Raw genomic sequence first — 16,933 nt, 5'->3', positions numbered from 1 at the left:
TAAAGCAGGTTCTTGCGAACTTTCTATGGTGTAAATCCACGAGGTGGCAATAAAAGCATTTTGTTTTGTTCATTTTTAAAGCTGAACGCTACATTTTATGATGGGTCTGGAATAACCATGTTAGTATTAATTGGAGAGAACAAACTGCAAATGAAAATACTGAATATTCACATTTCTGTATGTATTTATTATGAATCACATTGGTAAGTAACAATAAAAGACATCCATTCTCTAATCCACTATATTCCCATTCAACACTAAATACACACACACACACACACACACACACACACACCACACACACACACACACATCAAACGGAATACAGCAGCAGCCACCCTTTTAGGAGTTAAGACACCTTACGGTAAACAAAAAATACCTTGATTGTTCCGCAAGGGAAGGTAAAGGGACAATCTACACGAAACAAAAATATAAACGCAACATGTTCAAGTGTTTGTTTATCCCTGTTAGTGAGCATTTTTCATTTGCTCAAGCTAATCCTTCCACCTGACAGTTGTGGCATGTTAAGAAGCTGATTAAACATGATTACACAGGTGCACCTTGTGCTGGGGACAGTAAAAGGCCACTTTAAAATGTGCAGTTGTCACACAACACAATGCCACAGATGTTTCAAGTTTTTCGGGAACGTGCAATTAGCATGCTGACTGGAGGAATATCCACCAGAGCTGTTGCCAGAGAATTTGTTAATTTTTCTACCATAAGCTGCATCCAACGTAGTTTTAGAGAATTTGGCAGTACGTCCAACCGGCCTCACTACTGCAGATCACCTGTAACCACGTCAGCCCTCCAAGGCCTACCCATGGCTGCACCCATGTCCGGTCATGTGAAATCTATAAATTAGTGTCTAATGAATTTATTTCAATTGACTGATTTCCTTATATGAACTGTAACTAAGTCACATTTTGGGAATTGTTGCATTCATATATGTTTTGCAGTGTAGGTTACAATCAGATAACCCACAGTGCTGGGAAGGGAGCAGTGGTAAACTGAGGAGGTAGGATAAAACACTACCCTTAACACCAGCCAACACACATTCTCCCTCACATCGTGTCCCATAAACAAGTTTCTTACTTTGGAAGATCCTAGAGATAAGTGCTTGAAGTTGGGAAGATGGAGATGACCATGGTGTTCTTTTCCATGTTTAACCATTCACTCAGAAAACAAACATTATGGGCGTCACAGAGACCGGGTGTTCTTAGGCTCTGCTCAACTTTCCACATATCCAGTCCAAATAAGAGGCTTGTTCCCAGTAGCACATCCAATGATACCTTAACCTTTGTCTCCCTCAGCATCATCTGTTAATCCTCTCTAACCTCAGGCATCATCTGTCAGAGAGGAAACAGAGAGGACCCAGTGAATACCTCATCTCTCCTGGTACTGCTCACGATACAGAGTAGTCATCAACAGAGCTCACAAAGGCATATTCAGGTAGTTAAGATCAGCTGGATCACTTCATTTCAAATCGACCCCATCCAGTTGGAGTTGTACCCAGTGCTTGGGGTATTTGTACTGAGATTTCTAACCCCTAATCTGCATGATAGGTAAATAAAGTACCTGCTGAGGCAAGAGGTCAGGCCTGCTCTCCAGGGTGTTGGCTACCTTGATCTTCCCATTATCGTTGTACATCTTAATGCCTCCAGAGTTAATACAAGCCGCAATCAATCATGAAAAAGTGAACAGAAGCCAAAAAATAGAGGTCGCTCTCAACAAAGTATCCCTAACAATATAACTCCAATGCTTCCCATAGTTCTGTCAAGTTGGCTGCATGTCTTTTGGGTGGTGGACCATTCTTGATGAGTTAAAAACCCAGCATTGTTGCAGTTCTTCATGAACTTAAACCGGTGAGCCTGGCACCTACCACCATACCCCGTTCAAAGGCACTTAAATCTTTTGCCTTGCCCATTCACCCTCTGAATGGCACAAACACACAATCCAATAACATAATAATGGCGCTGGAGGGGAGGGATGCCATTTTACCGGCTCCTAACCAACTGTGCTATTTAATTTGTTTTTTCCCATTGTTTGTAACTAATTTTGTACATAATGTTGCTGCTACCGTCTCTTACGACCGAAAAGGGCTTCTGGACATCAGAACAGCAATTACTCACCTCAAACTAAACAAATCATTTTTCTTTAATGAGTCCGACGTGAAGGATATACTGCTTTGTCAAGACAAGGCTCAAATCCCCGTCATTAGCGTGAAGAAAAGACAGAGAAAAACATGCAGGAGAGCGGGGTTTCTTGTAAGAATTTGCGACGAGTAGGTAAACCCCCACTACCCTCAGTATTATTGGCGAACTTGCAATCTATCATTGCACAAGGCGAGACCCAGATGCAGACACAGGAGGCAGATGGTTGGAGTCTTACAATGTTAATTAATCCAAAGGGGTAGGCAAGAGAATGGTTGTGGACAGGCAAAAAGGTCAAAACCAGATCAGAGTACAATAGGTCCCGAAGGGCAGGCAGAATCAAGGTCAGGGCAGGCAGGATGATCTGGCAGGCAGGAAAGTAGTCCAAAGTCAGACAGGGGTCAGAACCGGGAGGAATAGAAAAAAGAGAATAGAAAAGGAGTATGGGAAAAACACACTGGTTGACTTGACTAAAAATACAAGACGAACTGGCACAGAGAGACAGGAAACACAGGGACAAATACACTAGGGAAAATAAGTGACACCTGGAGGGGGTGGAGACAATCACAGGAACAGGTGAAACAGATCATTGGAAAACCAACTGGACGATCTACGATCAAGACTATCGTACCAACAACAACACAGATAATATGGAGCTGGCTGGCTTCTCTGTGTTTCAGCAGGACATAGTAGCTACGTCTGGTAAGACGAGGAGCGGGGGTGTGTGTCTATTTGTCAATAACTGCTGGTGCGCGATGTCTAATATTAAAGAAGTCTCAAGGTATTGCTCGCCTGAGGTAGAATATGACATAATAAGATGTAGAACACACTATCTACCATGAGAGTTCTCATCTACAGTGGGGCAAAAAAAGTATTTAATCAGCCACCAATTGTGCAAGTTCTCCCACTTAAAAAGATGAGAGAGGCCTGTAATTTTCATCATAGGTACACTTCAACTATGACAGACAAAATGAGAAAAAAAATCCAGAAAATCACATTGTAGGATTTTTAATTAATTTATTTGCAAATGGTGGTGGAAAATAAGTATTTGGTCAATAACAAAAGTTTCTCAATACTTTTATATACCCTTTGTTGGCAATGACAGAGGTCAAACGTTTTCTGTAAGTCTTCACAAGGTTTTCACACACTGTTGCTGGTATTTTGGCCCATTCCTCCATGCAAATCTCCTCTAGAGCAGTGATGTTTTGGGGCTGTTGCTGGGAAACACGGACTTTCAACTCCCTCCAAATATTTTCTATGGGGTTGAGATCTGGAGACTGGCTAGGCCACTCCAGGACCTTGAAATGCTTCTTACGAAGCCACTCCTTCGTTGCCCGGGCGGTGTGTTTGGGATCATTGCCATGCTGAAAGACCCAGCCACGTTTCATCTTCAATGCCCTTGCTGATGGAAGGAGGTTTTCATTCAAAATCTCACGATACATGGCCCCATTCATTCTTTCCTTTACACGGATCCGTCGTCCTGGTCCCTTTGCAGAAGAACAGCCCCAAAGCATGATGTTTCCACCCCCATGCTTCACAGTAGGTATGGAGTTCTTTGGATGCAACTCAGCATTCTTTGTTCTCCAAACACGACGAGTTGAGTTTTTACCAAAAAGTTCTATTTTGGTTTCATCTGACCATATGACATTCTCCCAATCTTCTTCTGGATCATCCAAATGCTCTCTAGCAAACTTCAGATGGGCCTGGACATGTACTGGCTTAAGCAGGGGGACACGTCTGGCACTGCAGGATTTGAGTCCCTGGCGGCGTAGTGTGTTACTGATGGTAGGCTTTGTTACTTTGGTCCCAGCTCTCTGCAGGTCATTCACTAGGTCCCCCCGTGTGGTTCTGGGATTTTTGCTCACCGTTCTTGTGATCATTTTGACACCACGGGGTGAGATCTTGCGTAGAGCCCCAGATCGAGGGAGATTATCAGTTGTCTTGTATGTCTTCCATTTCCTAATAATTGCTCCCACAGTTGACTTCAAACCAAGCTGCTTAACTATTGCAGATTCAGTCTTCCCAGCCTGGTGCAGGTCTACAATTTTGTTTCTGGTGTCCTTTGACAGCTCTTTGGTCTTGGCCATAGTGGAGTTTGGAGTGTGACTGTTTGAGGTTGTGGACAGGTGTCTTTTATACTGATACAGGTTACAGGTCTGTGAGAGCCAGAAATCTTGCTTGTTTGTAGGTGACCAAATACTTATTTTCCACCATAATTTGCAAATAAATAAATAAAAAATCCTACAATGTGATTTTCTAGATTTTTTTTCTCATTTTGTCTGTCATAGTTGAAGTGTACCTATGATGAAAATTACAGTCCTCTCATCTTTTTAAGTGGGAGAACTTGCACAATTGTTGGCTGACTAAATACTTTTTTGCCCCACTGTACATAACGGTAATCATTTATTTGAATGGTAAAACTATTTATAAACCGGGTAAATCAAGCTGTATTGTGAATAGGCCAAGGCTACAGGTGAAAGCATAGTCAATTGGAGTGTGAGCGTGCAGTTATTAAGCTTGTTTTGGCTGATTTCATTAGGCTACAGATTTTGTTTTTTAACTATCTTTCCCTTCCATTTGGGACTTATTTTATTATACTATTCAACAACATTTGGGACTTATTTTATTATACTATTCAACAAGAATAAAAAAAATATTCAGGTCTCTAAGACCCATGATGTCATTCAGACACAGTCAGTTCGAGGCTCAAGCAAATATGATATTGACTGGAGGTGTGAGGCGGGGGAGACAAAGTGAATGAATAACTTTTCTGGTAACAATCAGCTTTGAAATCAGAAATATTTTTGCATCATGGTTTGTTATATTATCACAAACAAAGTACTAGGGTAGTGAATTTATGTTAGCTTCAGCTGTAAGCTAGCAAAGAAAGTTAACTTTCAGCTTTGTAGGCTTCTGGCAGTGGTGGGAAAAGTACTCGAATATGACAATTGAGTAAACTAATAGATACCTTAATAGAAAGTTACTCAAGTAAAAGTGACAGTCAGCCAGTAAAACACTACTTAGTAAAAGTCTAAAAGTATTTGGTTTTAAATATACTTAAGTATCAAAAGTAAATGTAATTGCTGAAATATACTTAAGTATCAAAAGTAAAAGTATAAATAATTTAAAATCCTTATATTAAGCAAAGCAGATGGCGCCATTTTCTTGTTTTTAAAATGTACAGATAGCCATGGGCACACTCCAACAATCAGACATTATTTACGAAAGATGCATTTGTGTTTAGTGAGTCCACCAGCCCAGAGACAGTTGGGATGTCCTGCTAATCATTCAAAATGTAATGAGTACTTTTGGTTGTCAGGGAAAATGTATGGAGTAAAAAGTACAAGATTTTCTTTAGGAATGTACTGAAATAAAACTAGTAAAATAAAGTAGATACCTAAAAAAAAAACTACTAGTACTTTAAGGTATTTTTACTTAAGTACTTTACACCACTGGCTACCGGTATCTTTCTGCAGAGTAAAGTGTTCTAACCTGTAATAGACATTGTTTTGTGAACAGTAATTAACAGTTTAAACAATTCTACATGCCTTGTTGCATTATTGAAGTGTGTTAACTTCAGTGCAGCATAAACGGTGAAGATGCAGCCCAGACTCCCAATGAATGCAGTGGTTCATTAGGACAACCTCGAGTAAATGGAGCAGGCAAGGTGCGCTCGCGCTATAAGGGGACATCAGCTGCAGTGATAGCCAGACTTGATCCTCTCTCAATCCGTTGACGCTGTGAGACATTTGACAGAAGTACCTAAAGTAACAAATTCTAGTAACGAACCGTTTTTCATGTTATCAATGGGTTCATCTGACTCTGGGTAAGTAGAAGGTAGCAATTGCCAAAATGTCGCACTATCCCTTTGAATTGGGATCCGTCTTCAGAGACGATCACATCACAAAGAAGAGTATTTCCCATGGTGAGTGCTACCAGGGATCATTGGGACGTTCTTACCATCACCCTTAAAGCTCAAACACACCCATATGATTGTCAGATGTTTGCCTGCCCGACAGTATTTAGCACCTTTGAACAGTGCGAGTGATGTGCCGAAAAAAAAACTCCTTCGCGTGAACGCGCACACACTCAATTCTTCATTACTGCAACTTGCTTGCTAGATGAGATTACTGCTCTTCATTCTGTTGTCAGTTTAGCCTACATTTCACTGATCTTAGCGGAACGTTTTTAAAAAAATTGGTGTCCTTCAAGGCAGCTGTCAATTATCACGTTTGGCTTTTCTTGCCTGCCGAAATCCCTTTGCGATTCTAAGTAGAAACCATAGGTTCGTAGCCATAGGTTCGAGCATGATAATGAACGGTTTCCCACTGTGATAAGTAGAGATGGCAGGGAGATTCTCTATGTATTTCATGCTTTACCTTGACCTTTTAACATTTCAACGGGGTAAGGGCGCCCCAAGGAGCCCGATAGCACGGATCTATTTCCCATTCAGCTTTTTAGAATTCACTCCAACTGCTGGACGAATGGGGAAATAAACTCACATGTTCTTCTGCTGGTCGATCTGAATTTTTTTTTTTCTCATAATACGCCATGATCTTGAGGTCCAGACAGCCCTCTTCAATGTTAAACTCCACTTCTGTCTGTAGGAGCAGACATACATCTGTTAATACTCTGTATGTACAGCCTAATAAAAAAGCATGAGCTGGCGCACACCCAAACAAGTTGGTAGAGGTGCGGACTAACTGACCAGCTTCTTCTGTGTTAGTTAGACACTAGTCAGCTCTCACCAACAAGCAATAAAATTAAATAAATAGCCCACATACAAGCTCCCAGTAATTGATCACCTATCTACAAACACTGACCCCTAGTGATCTGAACATTGACTGACATCAGGCTGTTTTTATGAACAAGTCTGCTAAATTAACATATTTCTTCCACAGTTTATCAGCGTGCAGACAAGATGTTCCCTTTGTTGATGATGCTTATTGTGCGGTTGAACCAACATATTACCATGTAACAAAGATGACATAAAAACAATGAAATATGTATATGCAATGAAATAATGTATGTTGATGCTAATACTATGTACAATATTTAATTGTTGCAATATGATAACAATAGCCTAATATTTTCAACATGCTGTAAACTGCCCTTTTAACAGTTTAATTTGTCTTTATCACCAATAACTAAGAAACACCCCTCATTATTGTCGCTGTTTGTCTACATAATCTGGTTCAAGCAGTCATGGCATTACCCTGAAGAAGGTACAAATTATTGAGAGCTTGTACTTAGAGTGTGCAACTCTTTATTTATTTGTAATACTCTGTACAGTACCTTTACCAAACTTGCCAGCAAGATGGGGAGGCAGTGTATTACCTTTGCATCAATTTCTTCTGCTTTCTCATTGGCTTCCTGTTCAATGAAGGCCATCATATGCTTGATCTGTCAAGGAGAAACTGGATGAATAAAGAATGTTTAGCCTATGTCATAACTCATTCCATGATATACAAGAACCTATTAAAATGATCCTCTTTATCACTGAGATGTTTCATTTTTTTCATTATCACTCTAATAACTATGACACACCCCTCACTACTGTCATTGGTTGCACTAATTGTACTGTTAACTACCCAGGCGGTTTGACATTGTTGGCGAGAGCTGACAAATATATAACTAACGCAGAGTAGGCTGGTGGAAGAGCTATATGAGGACGGGCTTATTGAAATGGCTGGAATGGAATGTATCAAACGTGGAAACTACATGTTTGACTCCATTCCATGTATTTCATTCCAGTCATAACGAGTATGTCCTCCTACCAGCTTCTTCTGCGTTAGTTAGACACTAGTCAGCTCTCACCAACAATGTCAAACCAGCTTGTTAACTTTAGATGTCATGGCACTTAGCATTTTTTAGCCTGTCCTCCCATATCTCCTCCCACCAGCCTCCTCTGCACTAACGTTATAGCTCACAGAGCAGACATATTAGTACAGTTCGCTAAGAGCAAATAGAGAACCCTTTCCACTTTATAAGACTAGTGTGTTAACTAGCTAGTTAACACAATTTAACAGCTAGCTAGCTAACAACATTACCCGTTTGAGCGCAATGTGTGGTTACTCATTTGTTGTTTTTACTTAACGTTACTAATCAATATAGCTAGCTAACAACTAGCTAATAATACTCAGTTAGCTGGTTTGACAAGTTATTTCAGTTGCTCATGCACGACAAACTTGGGGCTGATGACAAGCAACAAAACTAGCATGGTAGTTCAGCTGCCTGGATGACAGTAAACAGCGCATTCACGAGGGTCCGTTGTTGAAGTGCCGCGTATATTTGTCTTACTTTCCGTAACATATTGACTCAGAGATAGAGGACCGGCAGCGCCATTGACAGGGTTGCCAGGTTATAGCGAAACATTCTAACCCAATGACCACTCAAAACCCGCTCACAAGGCCTGAAAACTAGGATGACATTTATTTTCGCAGAAAGGGGAGTTGCCACGTTTATCCAATAAGTGTCTCCATAATGACAATCTAAATACAATTGCTGAATTGGCTTCACCTTGGTCTCTGCATTACTCCCTTTGTTATTGGTTCATCACACCAAATTATTTATTCTGAACTATATAAGTGATCGATAGTAAATGGTTAAGACATATGTTTCTTTCAGAAAACATTGTGAAATGGTGTTAATGCAAGTCATATTGCTCTAAAATAATCATATTTTCAATTGGAGTATAAAAATCGGTCATCCATCCCTCTGGAGCAAGATGGAAAGGAAAGAGGAGATCCATCATGAGTCCTGTACATTAAGGGAATTCTACTATTAAATCAATCACTACTATTATAAATTGACTAATGGAGCAAATCGGTTCCTCTCTGTCTTCACCTCTGTGCCACTACGTGCCACTCCCTCTCTCGACTTCAACTTTCTGGCCAATGTTAGCTAGCTAGCTTGCTATGAACAGGGCTTGAGATCGGTGATTAAACTCAACTCCACAATGTACAATGTACGATGGAGTTAAGCGGCAACTAGTGTGGGCAACTGGAGCTCCGACATCACATAAGTCATCAAAAATGACTGATTTCAGCACCCAAAGAATAGCCCACATTTACACATGACAGAGCTCCAGTCGCTGCTCAACTCCATCGCAGAGTTGAGTCTGCTATGCTCAAGACTAACTTTTTTCAGCACCATCCCGAAGTGCAATTTAAACCAGGGGTTAGAACCAGTTCAGGGAACAGAACAGAAACAGGAACGAAAGTGATCCATACTATCCCGGAATAGAACCCTTATTTTAAAAGCATGGGAACCGGTTAATAACGTTATTTTACATTCCAGGCATTTTTTCTAGTCTCACAAAAACATGCAACAAATCACCTATGTAAAGCCCTCACTGTCACTCTGAAATGTATTCCAGTGTCTGCCTGCAAGCTGAAACTCTTTGCCTGTTTGTGCGTGTGTGCGTGTATTTAGGCTACCTGCCCCTCTGAAGTATATGTGAACTGTACAAATTAAACACAAATAACTTACAGAGTTAACAAAGGTGCCAGTATTTATTACAAGACCAATACATTACAATAAGAGTCACCAGTATCCCCCAATCCACCCACCCTCTAGGACTATGGCCTAGAGAGTACACACAATGAAACAGTCCCAGGACCAGAATATGTATAAAAACACAAGGCGTAAGCCTGGCATGTAAAGCACCTCGAGGCAGAAACATGCTAACTTTAACGTATATTCACACTCATAAGATAGCACACTCATAATTGAACAATACTTCAGGCTCGTGTTCAGTACGCCATTAATTGCCTCGTGCTGCTCCGGCAGCCCAAAGTGGCTAGCTTGTGGGTGTGCTGGCAGCATATAGCAGCACGTTCGATTGTGCGTCAAGAATACAGCATAGCAAGTTTGTATGAAGGTCTGGTTATTAAATGGGTAAATACTTTAATCCATTTTCTGTTTAATTAATTTATTCACAGGTAAATAGTAATATGCTCTAAACCACTTTGGTGACAAACAAACTTTGTTGCCCTTTCTCCAATCATCCACATGGCCGAGGGAACCTATTCAAGTAAGTAAATACATTTTGAAAATGTAAAAAAAAACAATGTATCATTAGCTAGCTAGCTACAGCTCCAGCTCTCTAAGAAGGGAGAGAGTAGGCTATTCTGGATAGGGCAGGTACTTTTGTGTAGTTCTAGTCCATAGAAAGAGAAACTGAGGGCAGAGATGATAGCAACATAATATTCAGTGCTGTCTAATATGAGTGTAATGAAGCCTGTTTCATGTGATGTTTTATGTCCTCAGATACAGAGAGCTGTGAAAGCCTGTCTGCAAATGAAGTGGTCCCAATGAAGAGCAGTGGTTCTCAGTCCTGATGTCTCAAAGGGGTGCACATTTTTATTTTTGCCTCAGCACTACACAGCTGACTCAAATGATCAACTCATCATCAAGCTTCAAGTGGTATTTATGTATTCATTTGGGATGCTATCCTTGATATGATCCTGCTGTTGTCACATGCTACACTTGCAGATACAGTGCATTCGGAAAGTATTCAGACCCCTTGACATTTTTCACGTTCTGTTACATTACAGCCTTATTCTAAAATGTATTGAATTTAAAAAAATCCTCATCGATCTAAACATAAAACCCCATAATGACAAAGCAAGAGCAATTTTTGCAAATGTATTAAAAGTAACAAATAGAAGCCTTATTTACATAAGTATTCAGACCCTTTACTATGAGACTCGAAATTGAGCTCAGATACATCCTGTTTCCATTGATCATCCTGGAGATGTTTCTATGACTTGATTGGAGTCCACCTGTGGTAAATTCAATTGATTGGACATGATTTGGAAAGGTACACACCTATCTTTATTAAAGGTCCCACAGTTGACAATGCACGTCAGAGCAAAAACCAAGCCATGAGGTCGAAGGAATTGCCCGTAGAGCTCAGAGACAGGATTGTGTCAAGGCACAGATCTGGGGGAAAGTACCATAACATTTCTGCAGCATTGAAGCTCCCCAATTACACAGTGGCCTCTTTCATTCTTAAATGGAAGAAGTTTGGAACCACCAAGACTCTTCCAAGAGCTCGCCGCCTTGACAAACTGAGCAAGAAGGGCCTTGGTCAGAGAAGGGCCTTGATCAGGGAGGTGACCAAGAACCCGATAGTTACTCTGACAGAGCTCTAGTGTTCCTCTGTGGAGATGGGAGAAACTTCCAGAAGGACAACCATCTCTGCAGCACTCCACCGATCAGGCCTTTATGGTAGAGTGGCCAGAAGGAAGCCACTCCTCAGAAAAAGGCACATGAAATCATGCTTGTAGTTTGCCAAAAGGCACCTAAAGACTCTCAGACCATGAGAAACAAGATTCTCTGGTCTGATGAAACCAAGATTGAGCTCTTTGGCCTGAATGCCAAGTGTCACGTCTGGAAGAAACCTGGCACCATAACTACAGTGTAGCATGGTGGTGGCAGCATCATGCTGTGGGGATGTTTTTCAGCAGCAGGGACTGGGAGACTGATCAGGATCAAGGGAAAGATGAACGGAGTAAAGTACAGAGAGATCCTTGAAGAAAACCTGCTCCATAGCACTCACATCTTCAGACTGGGGTGAAGGTTCACCTTCCAACAGGATATAATATAATCTCGCTGTCTTTCTCCAACGACCCTAAGCACACAGCCAAGACAACGCAGGAGTGGCTTCGGGACAAGTCTCTGAAGTTCCTTGAGTGCCCCAGCCAGAGCCCGGATTGAACAATTCTGAATAGAGCTGACAATAGCTGTGCAGTGACGCTCCCCATCCAACCTGACAGAGCTTGAAAGGATCTGCAGAGAAGATTGGGACAAACTCCCCAAATGCAGGTGTGCCAAGCTTGTAGCGTCATACCAAAGAAGACTCTAAGCTGTAATCACTGCCAAAGGTGCTTCAACAAAGTACTGAGTATTGCTTCTGAATAATTATGTAAATGTGATATCACTCTTTTATCTTTTATACATTTGCAAAAATTTATAAAAAACTATTTTTGCTTTGTCATTATGGGGCATTGTGATGGGGAAAAAACGATTCAATCAATTTTAGAATAAGGCTGAAATGTAACAAAATGGTGAAAAAGTCAAGGGGTCTGAATTCTTTCGGAATGCACTGTACATAGTCATTGAAGACAGGTCACTTTAATAATGTTTACATAATGTTTTACCCACTTCATAGGTGTATATTGTATTCTAGTCTATGCTAATCCTATATTTAATTCTGCTGTACACACCTTTTCTATTGGTATACTGTCCATAATGTCTATACACACCATCATATACATTTACATTGAGTGTGCAAAACATCCATGACATAGTCTGACCAGGTGAATCCAGTTGAAAGCTATGATCCCTTATTGATGTCACTTGTAAAATCCACTTCAATCAGTGTAGGTGAAGGGGTGGAGACAAGTTAAATAATGATTTTTAAACCATTACACAATTGAAACATGGATTGTGTCATTCAGAGGGTGAATGGGCAAGGCAAAAATATTTACGTGCATTTGAACGTGGTATGGTAGTAGGTTTGTGTCAAGAACATAGATTTTGATTTGATTTCTGGAAGATAAAAAAACGTCTTCATCATTCACAATCAATCCTTTCTATAGTTCAGATTAAATCATTTGATATGATGAACCAATAACAAAGAGAGAAATGCGGAGAAAAAGGTAAAGCAATTTTACCAGTTGTTTTTACATTGTCATTATGAAGACACCTATTGGATAAATGGGTCAACTCCTCTCTTGCTGCGAAAAAAATGTTGGGCTAGTTTTCAGGCCTTGTTGTCTGTTTTGATTGGTCCCAAAAATAGCAGACCTGGCAACCTTGGTTACAACTCTCTTTTTGGTCTGCGTGGAATCATTTTATTAAACGTTTTAATTTTTCTTTCTGTTAAGTACAATATTCATATCAACTGTATTGGAGTTTTTTTTCCTATTAAGAAATTTGCACATTTTGCACATTTAATTTGAGGATAATTTGATGATTACAGGGTGGATAATCAAAATACATGATATTACACCTTTTAATTTTTTACATATTATAAATACAACAAACATATGAGTATTTTGTTATATACCACGAGTGTGTTTATGCAATGAATACATTAATCAGCTAACTTAAATAAATGAAAACGCCCTTTGAACTCTCCACAAACTGAGGCGTATGTTATAGTCATGATGGCTACCCAGCCCTTAAATTAGAGACGTGAGAGGCAAGTTTTTGTTGGAAAGGACCGATATAAAAAAAACTTCGACACACCCCGGTGACGTCCATAACTGTTTTGCCACTGATGGTACTGGTGTGTGGAACGTGTTTCAAGTTTTGTTGCTCAACACGTGCATTTGTCAGGACTGCATTTGTCTCTGGAAACGGGTACGTCGTGTGTCATAGTCTAAGATAATGGCTTAACGATAATGAACTTTCTCTTCAATTGTAGTGCCATATTGATCTTTGACGGACCCTGCTTTTTTAAGGTTAGCCTACACTGAGTGTACTAACACTGTAGTGAGTAGTACACTAGCTAAAGGTCGCTGAATTTGCGATTATCGCGGGTATCGAACAGTACTCAAATGTTGACTTATTACTGTGACAACTTGATGGTTCATGCCCAATATGTGTTGTGTAGCTATCATATCACTCATGCAAACAATTGCCTTAAGAGTTTGTAGTTGCAGTGCATCATTGCAGTTGCACCACGATATGAATGGTATAATGAGATAGTGGCCAGGCTGTGCTGTTAATGAACAGATGTTGAGTTGTTGGTGCCTCAGGCTTAGTCTCTGCTGCCGGTGTCATCCCCATACATGCAATCCAAAAAACAGTTTTGACCATGTGTTTTTGTGCCTCATGACAGGACGAAATGTGCACAATGCTTTTTGTTCATTTCCTACTTTGTTTCTGACCTTCCATCCATATATGCTCTTACTAGATACCTTGACTGTAATAACCAGTGTGCTTTTTTTCTACTTTCAGAAGTTTGATCTTTTTCCACATTTGACTGTATGTGTCTGAGAGTCTGACCCTGCATATCTTCAATGGCTGCCTTGTGCTCCTCTGTCCCTGAGGGTTTCCACTATGAGACTAAGTACATTGTCCTCAACTACCTGGGCCTCCTGCCCCCTTCCCAGCTACTGTCCACTGCTGGCGGAGGTAAGTGACACTCCCACCAAATTAGGATGGGGAAGATACTGGAGATAGGAGGGACTGGCTGCTTCCCGTTCCCAATTCTCCGCCATTAGCACACTCTCCATGTATTTAAAATTGGTGTAAGCGTTTTTGTTTAAACCAATACGAGAGCATGTACGAGTGCACACTTCGAGTAAATAATTGGGGTGCAGACACGTCTATACAGATTGCCTGCCAGTGCCCATCCCCCTTTTCATTGGCTCTCATTAGAAATATGTAATTGCTGTCTTGGTTTCTGGCTTGAAAACCTGCCCAGTAGCTTTAGTACAGAGGCTGTCCTGTATTCTGTCTGGGTTGAGCAAGTGGACTGTTAGTCTTTTCTTGTCCTAATTCTGAGAGCTCACACAAACATGGTCAGTACGCATGTGTCAATCAAAGCTTCCTGGAGTCCTACCATGCCTTTACAGAATGGATGGGCAGCTTGGGCTGGCACCACTTCCAAGCATGTTGGTATCTCTACCCTAGTTATGTAGAAACAGAACAGAATCCAGTAATGTTGACAGTAGAGTTGGGCGATATTACAATGGTATCATCTATCAACGATGATTGGCAACATGCAGTAAAGAATGGAGTAGGGCAGCACACAAGGGACATTCAGAGTAATCTGCCTATTCCTATTTGATATATAGCCTATTTCAATAATTGGACTCGGTTCTATAGGTCTACAGAACGTAGGAGAGGAATGTAGGCTAGACAGAGTGGAGAATTCCACCAAAGCAGTGCAAAAGGTCCAGTCAGAAAATATAATCTCGCTGTCTTTCTCTTGCTCCGTTGGTTGCATGGGCCTTATAGCCTAAACCTATTTGTTTTTATAATGGACACTCCTTAACTATATTCTGTTTAGCTGTTTTCAAAAACCTAGGCAATATTCCCTTCTCCATTCAATATGACTTGGGGCTAGGCTACGCTTTCATCGATTTATGCGTGCATGTTTTTTCTCCCGATCAAACAATGAATGCATTGAACAGAGTTCCATCTAAAAAAAGATGTTTGAATAGCCTAAAAACGTAATAGGGCCAGGGTACTAATAATGAGAACAAACCATATCAATATAGAAAAATTGAATGACAAGTTTAAGCATATTAAGAAATAAAATATATGTGAGGGGCAGGAAAATCCATCCATGTGAGTTTGAAAACCAAATGGCCAATAACCTATCCTCTTACTAGGCCTAATATAAAAGCTTTACGTTATATAAACAGAAGCCTATTTCCCAAATATTCAAATAGCCTAAGAAGGCACTGTTGCCCATTTCAAAAAGAACAAGAATGAAAGTGTGAGTCTTATAGGCTGGTCTCAATCACAGATTTATTAGAGATGATAAACAATAGCCTATTAAGAGGGGAGGATGAGGTAAAGCAATTATTATCCAGTTCTGAAGATGTTAGACTTCGCTTCTATCCAGGTTATAAAATCATGGGCTAACTCACTACAGTAAGGCATGTTCCTCGTCAGTTGACTGTCGATTTTCTCCTTGTGAGCGAGGCACACACATACCTGTTCCATGCTGGATCTCCACCAGAAAATAGTTTTAGAAAATATTTGCCAGCACTTAGCTTCTGCCCAGGCGTTCAACAACTTTTAAGAAATGTATTTCACTTTTATTTAACCAGGTAGGCCAGTTGAGAGCAAGTTCTCATTTACAACTGCGACCTGACAAAGCAAAGCAGTGCGACACAAACAACAGTTACACATGGGATAAACAAACGTACAGTCAATAACACAATAGGGAAAATCTCTATACAGTTGAAGTCGGAAGTTTACATACACCTTAGCCAAATACATTTAAACTCAGTTTTTCCCAATTCCTGACATTTAATCCTAGTAAAAATTCCCTGTCTTTGGTCAGTTATGATTGTCACTTTATTTTAAGAAATGTGAAATGTCACAATAATAGGAGTGATTTATTTCAGCTGTCTCATCACATTCCCAGTTGGTCAGAAGTTTACATGCTACCAAATACTAATCGAGTGTATTGCCTTTACATTGTTTAACTTGGGTCAAACGTTACGGGTAGCCTTCCACAAGCTTCCCACAATAATTTGGGTGAATTTTGGCCCATTCCTCCTGACAGGGCTGGTGTAACTGAGTCTGGTTTAGGCCTCCTTGCTAACACACTCTTTTTCAGTTCTGCCCAAAAATGTTCTATAGGATTGAGGTCATGGCATTGTAATTGCCACTCCAATACCTTGACTTTGTTGTTCTTAAGCCATTTTGCTACAATTTTGGAAGTATGCTTGGAGTCATTGTCCATTTGGAAGACCCATTTGCGAGCAAGCTTTAACTTCCTGACTAATGTCTTGAGATGTTGCTTCAATATATACACAATTTTCCATCCTCATGATGCCATCTATTTTGTGAAGTGCACCAGTCCCTCCTGTAGCAAAGCACCCCCACAACATACTGCCACCCCCGTGCTTCACGGTTGGGATGGTGTTCTTCGGCTTGCAAGCATCCCCCTTTTTCCTCCAAACATAACAATGGTCATTATGGCCAAACAGTTCTATTTTTGTTTTATTAGACCAGAGGACATTTCTCCAAAAAGTACGATCTTTGTCCCCATGTGCAGTTGCAAACCGTAGTCTGGCTTTTTTATG

The 16,933-nt window shown here is 40.5% G+C and overlaps 1 protein-coding gene and 1 long non-coding RNA gene across 3 annotated transcripts in view; one reads left to right on the top strand and one right to left on the bottom strand.

Annotated features, from left to right (window-relative positions):
- Positions 1-166: 166 nt before the first annotated feature.
- Positions 167-8,515, bottom strand: LOC139416278 (uncharacterized). The gene is made up of 4 exons (XR_011635073.1): positions 8,451-8,515; positions 7,488-7,553; positions 6,653-6,751; positions 167-2,514 (listed from the first exon to the last, which is right to left on the bottom strand). It is a non-coding gene; the product is annotated as an uncharacterized lncRNA (long non-coding RNA).
- A 4,829-nt stretch (positions 8,516-13,344) lies between these two features.
- Positions 13,345-16,933, top strand: part of LOC139407332 (bcl-2-like protein 13) — a 47,140-nt gene continuing 43,551 nt past the window's right edge. For both annotated transcript variants that reach the window (XR_011634090.1, XM_071151039.1), the window contains exons 1-2: positions 13,345-13,523; positions 14,124-14,300. Coding sequence is in view for 1 of the 2 variants with exons in the window: in XM_071151039.1 (XP_071007140.1) it covers positions 14,186-14,300 (115 nt within the window). In the remaining variant the exon portion in view is untranslated. The remainder of the gene's footprint in view (positions 13,524-14,123; positions 14,301-16,933) is intronic.

This window comes from Oncorhynchus clarkii, chromosome 1 (assembly GCF_045791955.1).
Source record: "Oncorhynchus clarkii lewisi isolate Uvic-CL-2024 chromosome 1, UVic_Ocla_1.0, whole genome shotgun sequence".
Taxonomy (NCBI): Eukaryota; Metazoa; Chordata; class Actinopteri; order Salmoniformes; family Salmonidae; genus Oncorhynchus; species Oncorhynchus clarkii.
The sequence above is the reverse complement of the archived record's forward strand: the minus strand, read 5'-3'. Positions and strand labels throughout refer to the sequence as shown.